This window comes from Furipterus horrens, unplaced genomic scaffold, assembly GCF_987537825.1.
Source record: "Furipterus horrens unplaced genomic scaffold, mFurHor1.1.pri manual_scaffold_4, whole genome shotgun sequence".
Taxonomy (NCBI): Eukaryota; Metazoa; Chordata; class Mammalia; order Chiroptera; family Furipteridae; genus Furipterus; species Furipterus horrens.
In genome coordinates, this window is record NW_028327174.1 from 153,866,882 (window position 1) to 153,878,281 (window position 11,400).

At 45.5% G+C, this 11,400-nt stretch overlaps 1 protein-coding gene across 3 annotated transcripts; it reads right to left on the reverse strand.

The window, feature by feature from the left end:
• Positions 1–2,243: 2,243 nt before the first annotated feature.
• Positions 2,244–8,952, reverse strand: DMRT2 (doublesex and mab-3 related transcription factor 2). Of its 3 annotated transcripts, XM_090275851.1 has the most exons (5): positions 8,545–8,952; positions 7,184–7,749; positions 5,451–5,553; positions 3,766–3,846; positions 3,321–3,373 (listed from the first exon to the last, which is right to left on the reverse strand). In XM_090275851.1, exons 2-4 carry the CDS (start codon positions 7,703–7,705, stop codon positions 3,791–3,793), a joined length of 681 nt encoding a protein of 226 aa, XP_090131977.1. In that variant the 5' UTR covers positions 7,706–7,749; positions 8,545–8,952; the 3' UTR covers positions 3,321–3,373; positions 3,766–3,790. The 3 variants fall into 3 exon arrangements, with proteins under 3 accessions (XP_090131975.1, XP_090131976.1, XP_090131977.1); XM_090275849.1 differs by lacking the exon at positions 3,766–3,846 and having other exon boundaries at positions 2,244–3,373; XM_090275850.1 differs by having other exon boundaries at positions 3,309–3,846.
• Positions 8,953–11,400: the final 2,448 nt, after the last annotated feature.

Below are 11,400 nucleotides of genomic sequence, written 5' to 3' on the forward strand. Positions count from 1 at the left end.
CTATTACATTCTTAAAATGATTAAATCTGCATCCATTTATTGCCTAGAACTTAGAAAATGCTTGAAGTGAAGCATAAGTTTGATTTAATATGTCAATGACAGTGTCATCTGAAGACTCTTTATAGTCAAATAATAGCTTTTATGGGAGCAAAATGATTAAAAGTAGCAAAGAGCCGAATGCAAACCTCTCACTGACTGGCTGATGGGAGAGCTGGTGGGTTTGAAATTCTGAGGACTCACTATTACAATAGAATTAATGAATTGTATAATAATAAATTCACCAAGTAAAGTACTGAGCCTCATAAATGTTCAAGAACAATAAAAATTATGGTCACTGGTAATGTGAGGAAAATCACTAATACCCACAGCCAGTTGGATTCACCTAATGAGATTAAAATGATATATAGAGAGGACAGAAAAGACATCCCAAAATTTTCATTGAACACAAGAAAGACATAATTGACAAATATGTCAAAAAACTACAATAAAGAAAGAGAAAATCCATGTTTGGGTTAAGAAGGCCTTTTCCTTGAGATTTAAGTGGATTTAGTTTCCCCTCATTACCTTGTAGCCATTAGATTTCAATGCTAAGTTGACATTTAACACTTGACAAAAAATTTAATTTCTGATAGGATGATCAAAGTTAGTAACTATATAGATAAAGCAAAGAAGATTGGGGGTTAGAGGGGGCAGAGGTAACTGCAGTGAAACTGTCTCTGACATCAGAGCATTCATGGCTAGAAAACATTTTTCCACTTAATGATAATCTTCAACAGTTATTGGGATCTCTGCCCACTTTCATTTTCTTTTCCTCTGGCAAACTTCCATTTGCTCTGGCTTTTGCAATAGTGAAAATAAGTAAATTTGACTCAACCAAACCAAGTATTATCTTACAAATACAAAATGAAAATCAACCTAAGTTTTGGCTTGTTGTTTTTGAAACTGATGCTAATTTTAAGCAAGGATTCAGAGAACCCCTGGAGAATTACATGAGCTCATTAGTAGCAAAAGCATTTTTAAATAATTTTAAATGTTTTCCAGAGCAAGAAACTCTTTAAAATGCCATATTTCTTGGCACATTCCACACACCCACCTAATATTCTTATCATCCAAATGAGAGCACAGCTGAAAATAAACTCGCTCCATAGCAAAATTAAAAGGTGAGATATTTGGCTCTTGATTTTCTGTGTTGAAATGACTGCAACATCTTAGAACTTGACTTGTGGTCCACAGATGAGGTCTTACTTTATCAATCATATGGAACAACAGTTAACATTTTGTTGAGCAAAACAAGAGGGTAATAATGAACTTAAAATACAGAGAGAGGAAGTTTAAGAATCAAGAAGCTACCCTCATGCTGTGATAAACATCTGATGGCTTCTGCAATTGGCAAATAAAGCAATTTAAATACTAAAAGCTTTTTAACTCAGAAAAGAGCTAGTCCAGAACCAGCTAAGGGTCCTGGACCACCTCTAAGTACCTGCTGTCACCAGTCCTTAGGAAACAGAAGTAACACAAAAGCTGAGAGGGAGTTCAACCAAGAGCCAGCATGGTTTAAACTGACTGACTGCACCCTATAAGGTAACTTGCTCTGGGCTCCTAGCAACCCAAAAACCATTGTAGGAAGGTTCAATTGAGAAAGGAAGCCTGAGGCCCTACATACACATCCCCATCAGGGAAGGACACTGGGACCCAGAGAGTTAAGAGATCCATCCCAAGAACCCATGTCACCATATGAACAAGATAGTAAACTTGATTTCTCTTCAATTTAATTCAACTTTGTCCAATCACACAAAACCACGATTCTATAAACATAAAAATCTTCCCTATGTTCTCTGTAAAGCTATTTTTGCCTCAGTCTTGAATAGCTAAATTTACATGCCCTCCAAAATGCAAAACTAAGGCATTATATAAGGGTTCTCTTGTGGCCCCCAGGGACCATTAAAAGCGCTTGAAAATACAAAGAATCACAGAAAAATAAAGATCACATTTCATGAACATTAGCTTGTTCACCTAGAAACAACTATATTTACTTCAGCAAATACTGGGTCTTTTACAAGGCAATGTCAATTTTATTGTTTTTTGAAATAATGTGTAAAGCACGGAACTTTACAATTTGCACATAAGCGACTTCCATTTCTAACTTTAAACATGTGGTGAGAAGTACATGCATATGAACATACATTTTTTAATCACCATCATTTACATTAGAAATTTCTTTATACAAACAACTTCTTTCTTAAAAAAAAAAAATCTGCAACTGGTAAGAACACTCTGAGACTGCAGAAAATCCAGCTTTCCATTTCAGCAGGCTTTCACTGAGAGATGTGAGTGATGGCAGATGAAGGCCTCTTGAGAATAGACTCAACAGAAAATGACAGCGGTTCATTCACCGAGAGTTTTGTTCCAACTTGTTTGGCTACAAAAAGGTCTTTTGCACATCTATCTATTGTAAATGTGTACTTCTGGTTCTCCTTGACTAAACATTCTCTGTGTTTCTTAGGGGCCTCTTCAAAGGCCTCTTTGACAAATGGTGTTTTCAACTCAGGACCTGATTTGTCATTAAGAGTTTGCTGGAATAATGAGTGGAATGGATTATGTTTAAGTGGCAGAGGGTGCCTGGTGCTTTCTTTGCTGATCTTGGTTAAGATGTGCCCTTGAGCTGCCAGGGAGTCCGTGTCAACAATCGGAGAGAAATTCCGTCGGGGTGGGGAGAATGCAGACCTCTCAGGGACAGCCTGGTGACCCTGAAGGTCACTTCTTGAGGTCTGGACCTCAGGAGTGGGAGGCAGCACCAGAGAGCCTTCCAATTTTGGTGGCATCATGTCATGTTCTGCAACAAGTCCATCCTGGACTTGTACTCCCTTCAAGTCCCAGCTGGCCCCAGGTTTCAGGGCTTGAACTGATGTGGTGGTGTTTAGCAGGCATTGCTGGTAGAGGAAAGTGTCACTAATGGGGCCACACTTGGGCCAAACTAAAAATCTTGAGGACAAGGGATACTGTCTGTAAGTCGTGGCCACACTGACATTAGAAGAAATTAATTCCATATTCCCAGACCCTGAATACTGCATGGCTAGATCAAGGCAGGTGGGCAAAAAATTACAGAAGTCTTTGTTTGGTGGTTCCACTGGGGTGGAGCTATAGGCACTTTTGTATGAGTTGTATTCAGGTCCATGCACCATGCGGTTGGGCAGGAACAAGGCAGCAGCTTGGGAAGCTTCCAATATCTCCCTCTCCTTATATTCTCTCTCCAGCATAATGTTCTCCAACTCTTTATCAGCAAAGGCCCGCCTTTTCCTCATCCGGTCACTTACTGGGGGAGGCAGAGGTAAGCTCCCTCCCACATAAGTCTCTGCTGGAATGGGGCGGTAGCCTAGAATAAGCAAGCATTGCATACAGAAGAGGTTAACATCCAGGGGGGGGAAATCTGGAAATCCAGAAGGCAACAGAAACACTGCAAATTGGCAGAACAAGTGTTTATAGTTCTATATCAGTAATATTTTTATACAGAAAGCAAAAGTATTGGGTCAGTTTAAAAAAAATTTCCTTTGAGGTAAAGGATATCCATGTCCTAACTTTTTGTTATTGTTGTTTTAGTACTTGTAAATGTGTTTGTTTACTTTGACAAGCATACTTTGCTGACTGAAATTTTAATATTCTCCCCAGGCTCCTACACACGAGGAACAACGTTGCTAACCTTACTTCAATCAATGATTTATTACTATCCGCGTCATCTTTTTCCATGATTAAAAAAGATCTCTATACCTAGAGCTGATGTCACTTTTATTTTCTAAAGATGGCTCATTATGTACACATTGTTACAGTTGGAGAATAATCCAAGGAGAACTAGGAAAAAAAGAGAAAGTTAAAGCAGATTAGTGAGGAGAAAAACAGAACAGACATAAGGAAACAGAAACACAGAAAACTAAATAGAGCTGTTAACTAGTCAAACAGATTCTACAGTGAAAACTGAACCAGGCCCTTACCCCTGACTACCAGTACAAACAAAAGTGGGGGCTGGCGCTGAGATCCCCTGCTATATTGAAAATAACTGCTCTAATATATTTTTCCCAAGCACTAATCATGTTAGCCAGATACCAAAATGGTTGAACAAGCAATCATTAGAACATAGATTAAGTCACTGCAGATTTATAGTCAAAAACAAAAATCAGCATAACAATATAAACAGATTTCTTGGTAGTATAAAATACTTTCATCAACCCCCGAGCACTCACCACTATCAAATTTGTTTGAAGGATTCATTGTAATATTTGTGTTTACATAGTGACAAACCATTCATACTCCTTTGCAAATAAAACAAAATTTGAAAATTAATGTGTCCTTTTCTATGGTAAGTTTTTCCCAGGAAGTTATATACTCCAATTTACTATTATATTTCTTCCTCCCACTTCTCAAATTGCATTGGCATGATTTCAATTTATCAGTTTAGGCCCTGGGGTTATAAATCTATTTACCCAGTTTGTAATCAAATTCACTTTAAATAAATCAGAAACCATTCTAAGGTCAGAAGTACACAGCACAGGGTACAACATGAAAAAACTTTAAAGCCTGTCCAGACCAAACTCGATTCATAAGTCACATAAGAAAAAACAAAATTCAAATATCTACGTTAAAAAAGAACTGTGCTTTTCAACCTGAATCTTTGAAGCAGCAGTAATTAGAGCACATATAAACTTTTCTTTTCCTTAAATGGTTAAAGGTAGTCAATTTATCAGGTATTATTTATCAGGTTAATAAAAAAATTCCATACCCAAGCACAGATGTTTTGAAAATCAGTAATATGTTTAAAGAAATTAATGTATACCCAGCTGTAAAGAAAGTGAAAACATGGAGAGGGCTAAAGATTTCATACTGTTCAAATTCAGCCTTCACCTTGCTTGTTTGAGTCTACAATCTCAACTGTCAAAATGATAAAATACATCTCAACTGTCAAAATGATAAAATAAAGTGGAAAAAACACAATTATATATTATTCAGGGAGGGACATGGTAAAATGAAAATGAGTGGGATTAGAGGTTGGCTGGCCCAGATTAGAAGTGTGAGTGTCGGTAGCTGTTCAACTCCTCACTTGATGTACTCAGCTCCAATAACTAAATAATTTCTTAAAATTTATTTCCTTCCAGGACATCTGCGCTGGAATCACTTGGCAGTGAATCTTTGTACATCCCTCACACTAGGGCAATTTTCATATGTACTCCCTGTTAACCCATTAACTATTAAGCAGACAACAAAATTAACAGTGACAAAAACAGAATGGATTTGTTTTCCCACATCCTAATTTCCTTCCTGGAGCAAAACCTTCTAATAAAAGGTACCTTTCCCCTCACACTGCTCCTTCACAGGTTAATAAAAACACTATATGCCAGAATGATGCGTATCACTCAGAACTTGGTTTTAAATGTTAAAGGGATGATTTTGCGTTCCTTTACCTTCTAAAATACTTTTGGCCAGCAAACTGGGTGCCCTGATTTGCCTCTGATACACGGCTTTGCGCTCAAAGTTATTCTGTTTCCCAGAAAGCCCCTTCTTGTCCTGTAAACACAAGAAACATAATCAATAATGCCCTGAAAGAAAACACAGGAGAGAAGCAAGGAGGAGAGGGTGTCAATACCTCTCTCCTGTCTGAATGTATTCATTTTTCCTATCCCATGTGAAAATGATGCCAAGCGAATTAATTTTAGCATTCCTTAATTCGAAGGCAACCAGCTAGCTCTGTCCGAAGCCACCAACTGGTGAGCAGGGCCCCAGCTTTATGGCTTTCTCGGGGGTTGCGTTGCTGGAGCCATCCCAGACACGCCCCGCAGCTAGAATTGGGGGAACAGCTCCGACGAAGGAAATCCACAGCAGATGGTGGGAAGCCGGGCCGGGAAAGACAGCTGTGCAGCCACCGCCTAGCACCATATCCTCCGCGCCCAGAGTTAGGACTGAATGTGCCCACCATGGCCTGCTATTGGGCAATGGCGTGGGCTGGTTTCTTCCCGCAACAGGACGAGTAGGATGGGTGCAGGGAATCGAGCCATAGATACGAGGAACCATATATCTTAGACTTCTCTGGTCTGGCCAAAAACTCCGGATTGTTCACTGAGCAACTGGGACTCAAGAAGGCGAACAAAACCCTCCGAAGCCGTAAGGAACGCAGAATAAGGAGACCTTGCTCCCGCAGCAACCACCTTGTGGGTAAGTTTCTGGGCCCTTCTGGTCTTGTGTCCACCCCAGCCGGCCATGGGGAGCAAGAAAGCACACAGGGTTCGCGGTGAAGGACACAGGACTCAGAGAAGGCAGAGTCCGAATCCGGCCCAGGGCCACCTTGGGCGTCCAGCTCGCTCTCCAGGGCCCTTGGGAGAATTTCTATCATATAAGGGTCATTATTTTTGGTGTGTACAGATACCCATCCTAGCCAAAAAAGTAAAATCAAAATCTTTCCCCTGCCCTGAATGTGGGAGGGGGTCGTAAGTAGCTTCCCTCCTTCTGAGGTCCCCTCCCCCAGTGCAGGAACACGTGGAAACATTAAGTCAGAAGTTCAAGAAGTCCTCTGTCCCTTAAAAATCCTGGGTCCCTGTCCTCAAAGCTGGGGCCTTATGGAAGGAGGCGGCAGAGACCACCTCCAATGGTTTTTAAGGAAGTTCTGGGGCTAGAAGCTCTGGCTGCATAATCTTGATCTGCAGACACTTAACTTCCCACGCCTCATCTTCTGACCTCATCTGTAAAATGGGCACCACATTCAGCCTATATTAAATGGCCCAGGACCACGGAAGCACCCTGTGCCCTGCAGGCTTCTTTTTCGCGATTAACAGGAGTACAGTACTGAGCCTTGAGACAGACGCCACACTCTAATCCTTCTTCTCCCAACACCACCAAAATAAACTTCAAAATATAAAAAGGAAAAATAAAATGCCTTTCCTACAATATCCTGAGTGGGCCCAACTACTTTCAGGGCCTAATTGCTTTTTAACACAAAATCTTGTCTACGAAGTTCCCCAGCAACGCCCAGGGCATCCTCCCTCCCGACCCCGCAAGCCGGCGTTGGGAGAAAAGTGTTCTCACCGTACAGCCCAGGAGGTGCCAGGCGCCCCGAGGCCCTGGGACCTCCTGAGCGGGGAGCAGCCTCATGCCCTCCGGCTCGCCAACACCCACGGCCCTCGGACGCCCCAGCGGTACGCACCTCTGTGGCCTGTTGCCTCCGGAGCGCCACCTGGGCGGCCATGACGCGCTGCCGCTCCACCACCAGCAGGCAGTTGGCGCACTGGCAGTCGCGCCAGCGGCAGAAGCGTTTGTGACCCTTGAGGCAGGACACCACGCCGTGGTTGCGGCAGCGCGCGCACTTCGGTGTGCGGCTCAGTTTGCGTGGCTCTGCACCGCCGCCCGCGTGCACGCCGCGCTCCGGGTGCCCCGCGGGGACCTGCGAGGCCTGTGGCACTGGAGGCGACCTCGGCTGTGTGACCCCCTGCTGCTGTGGCCGACAGGACACCCCTGGGGACGCGCCTGCTTCCTCGCCATCGCCCTCGTCTTCCACGTCCTCGTCCTCCTCGTCCTCCTCCTCGTCCTCCTCGCCGTCCCCCTGGGCCAGAGGCAGGCTGGGCCCAGGCGGCATGGGCGACGCTCCGCGGCCTTCCTCCTCCAGCTCCAGGCTCTCCACGTCGATCTCCCAGTCCCCGGCCGCCGGGCCCGCCTGCCGGTCGGCCATGGCGCGTGGCGCTTCGCTCGGGCCCACACTCAGTTGCCCGCACTCTGGGAGACACAAAAAGACCCCAAAACCCATCGCAGTGAGGCACTATCCCCAAGACTTGGGCGCAGACTTTCCGGTCTGCCCACCTCCAGCGCCTTGAGGAGCCCAGTTCTTTACCCCTTCCTCACATCCAGGCCACACAAGCCTGTCATGTATCTTTAGGTCCCCTAGGGATCCCAACCCAACAAGGTTTTTACCTATTAATTCTAAGTGCTCTGTGAGCAGCTGACCTTTAACCGCAGCCCTCTCTAGCTGTACACAAGCTTTCGGGATAGTCCCTGGGTAAATACACCGATCACACACACATAAGCATTGTCTCCAAATAGGCCTGCTTAGGCCACTTGCCAGGTTTCCCGTACCCAACTAGTATGGCCACGCTGAATATTAAAATGTCTATGGAAGAATTATTTTCCTTTGCTTCGCAAGGGGTCCTTCAAACAGAGAGGTACCGCCCTATGGCTCCCAAATGACTCTCATCCACCTACACCACCACAAAGACCCCTCCGTGGGCTTGGAGAGGTCCTCTCATCCCCCTTCCCACCCCAGCTAATAAAGTGACTAATAACCAAAGTGTTGGGCTGTCATTACAGTCCCACAGGGACACTGGAGCACAGAGATGCAGATGCCCTTCCAGCATCAACAGTGTTTGGGCCACGCTGAGCTGAGCCGGAGGCTCTGTGCACATCAGGCATGGTTTGCACTTTAAGGCAAGACTTCTAAGTAAAATAGAGAAGATAAGGTAAGGTGATTCTCACCCTCTGCCCTCCCTGACACCCCAGCAACATCACAGCACTCACCAAGACTCTGAAGCCCGGGCTAGAAGCCGAGGCAAAAGATATCCAGCCTTGGGACCTGGCTCTTGGACTGCTGGCTGTGCTTGCAAACAGAAAGCAGGGTCGCCACACCCTGCCACGAAATCGGGGGTGTGGGGAGGCTGACAGCTGGAGGCCCGGAGCCCACCGGATGGGGAGTAGCGTAGAAAGGGGATGGAGAAGGTGAGTCAAGTCCTTACGGCCTCGCCCCACACATCCCGGTCTCTGCAAAGTTAAGATCGGTCCTCGGCTGCCCCGGGCGCTTCACCTCGCGGAAGCTACTTTCGGCTTCCTCTGCCCCAAGCGGGGCGGGAATGGTTGGGCCGCCCTGGCCTGCCTCAGACCTAGGACTCTTGGGGCTGGCGAACACACGCAGCGACGTGCGGCGCAGCGCTCCTAGCTGCAGTCTCCAGCCTCCGCTCCCTTTTCCTAGTATTATCCGCTCGGGCCCCCGAACTTCGCGCCCGCTGATTGGCCAGTTGTCAGGCGGTGTGCACGCTGATTGGTGGAGGAGCGCCGACTCGAAGCTTCCTCCCACCCCCCCACCCCCCGCCCCGTCCCCGCCTAGCAGTCACCACGCTCCTCCCCGCTGCGCTCCGCTGGAATACTCCCGCGCAGCCTTCGGTGCAGCCGGGTAGCCAGCCCCGACGCTAAACCCGAAGCGTGACGGCGCCTGTGGAGGTGAAGTCGCCATTTATCTCCCCGACTAGGAAACAAACAGACGCGCACTATTACGAATCGTGTTGTCCACAGGAGAAGGTAATAGACGGCACGGCAGAGATAGAAAGCTAATGTTGATCTCTACGTTGTCGGCATCACCTGTATTTCTGCCACTCAATCTTTGAACCAGATTGAGCGCAAAAATGATGATTCCCTAATCGGATGTACGGCGACATCCTACTTTATTTCGTAAGACTAAATCAATAGTTACCTTGTACCGCAGCGCGGGGGTTAGTGGAGGAAAGGCCTGTAGATATTTTTTGTGGCTAGTGCCTCTCGTCTTCGAAATGCAAAGTAGTTCCTCGTTAATCTTCACCATGCCTGTGAGGCAGGCAGGTCGCCAAATCACCTATGTCAATTACATTTTTTGTGTTTTCAATCATTATTACAGTTGATTTGAAGGAGAACGGACATACTTGCCTTTAAGAGATTTAGGTACAATATATTCACTCTTAAGTATGTTTTTAAACGAAGTTCTTTTTATTAAAAGATTACTTTTTAAGTGTGCATGAATTTATAAAGAACTGTCTGCCGCAAAAATCCTTACATAAATCTGTAATAACAGTTAAATTTACAACATGTTGAAAGGGATTAGTCCCCCAATTCAGTGCTGCATTCTAGTTCTTGAAGTAACTTTAAAATCACTTAGACACTTTTCTAGTTACACTTCTAAATAGTACTTCTCAAGATCAGTTTATGAGACAGATTAGGGAATTGAGTGCCATTGCACTGAGCACATAGTAGGCCCGAAATAACTATTTGTTGAAGGAAATTAGTGAACTGAATCTAGTGTTACTTTTCTCGGAGCCCCTCAGGAAGTTAGAAATTCACCAAGCTCTGATAGTTTGGAACATGGGAATTTAGGAATTACTGTAAAACTAATGCGAACTGCTGGGCGCAAGTATTCTCTTGGTATTCTCTTGGAAAGTTCTTCCCTAGGGACCAGACACCGAGATTTTCCTTTGTGCGGGGGCTTCTCCCTAGAGTCGCTTGCAATACCCAGTGAAGGAAGTAGAGAAACAGCCCTGCTTAATCCTTCCTATGGGCAGCTCAGCAGCCCTGGGCGTCTCGAAGGGTAACTTGGGAGCTGTGTGTGCTCAGACACGAGACAATCAGCCCCTCGCTTGGCACCACCACCTAATGACACCAGTGAGTTTTAGCTTTGGCGTTGCTTATATTTATCAAAACGCATTTCTTTATCTGTGTTAGTTTAGATTCTTGACTGCTGAAGGATTGTTTTCTCTGTTTTTCCAATGATGAAACTGAGGTTTAAAGAGGATCCCTAGGTTATGCACTGGTCCTGGTGAGGGCAGTGGACTGGTGAGCCGCTTGGTCCTATGTCTATCTCTGCTCTTAAGCTCTTAAGTCTCAGAAAGTCCGTGGAGCTCTTCGCTTCCAGCCAGAAAGATTCACAATGGGTTCGCGTTTTTTAGTTTATTCCCCTGCACCCCTTCTCATTTTAGTACCTGGCATTTTGAGCAGCCCTCCTTTAACAGGACACGGCATGTTTTTATCAACTCATTCTGTTTTGTTTTATTTATTTTTCTGCTACTCCCCCTGCTAGCTACATTTCTACCTTTGCAAACACAAGCTCCATGAAATATATGCATTCTACAACCCACCCACCCACCTCCACCTGCCTGGGGGGCCTGTGTTGGCGGGCTGGGCTTTTATTCGTTGCTTGGGGTGGAGGACAGGAAATCATTAGCCTTTCACCAGATATTACGAATATTAATAAACAAAATCAAGAAAGTAGGTTTGTTAATTTGAGGTAACTAGATTGGGGGGAAGGGGAACCAGGAAGGAACAGGGGGGAAAGGGGGCGTGAGCGGCTGTTTACGAAAATAAAACAGATGGGCAGCCCTTGGATTAGTTCGAGTTGTAATGCTGCTATATAAGGAGGAAACAAGTGAGATTTGTGTACAGTAAACTACACCAGCTGAAGCCAAGGTGGGAGATGGGGGCGGGGACCGGGCACCCAAGGATGGTGGAACCGGCTCAAGAGCAAAGGAAGAGAGCGAGGCCCTCAGAATGCAGATCCAGAGCCTGGCGGCTTCCCTGGCGCAGCATCCAGCCAGAAGTGGAGAAAGTGGCTACCACGTGCTTCCTGGAGCGACTGGG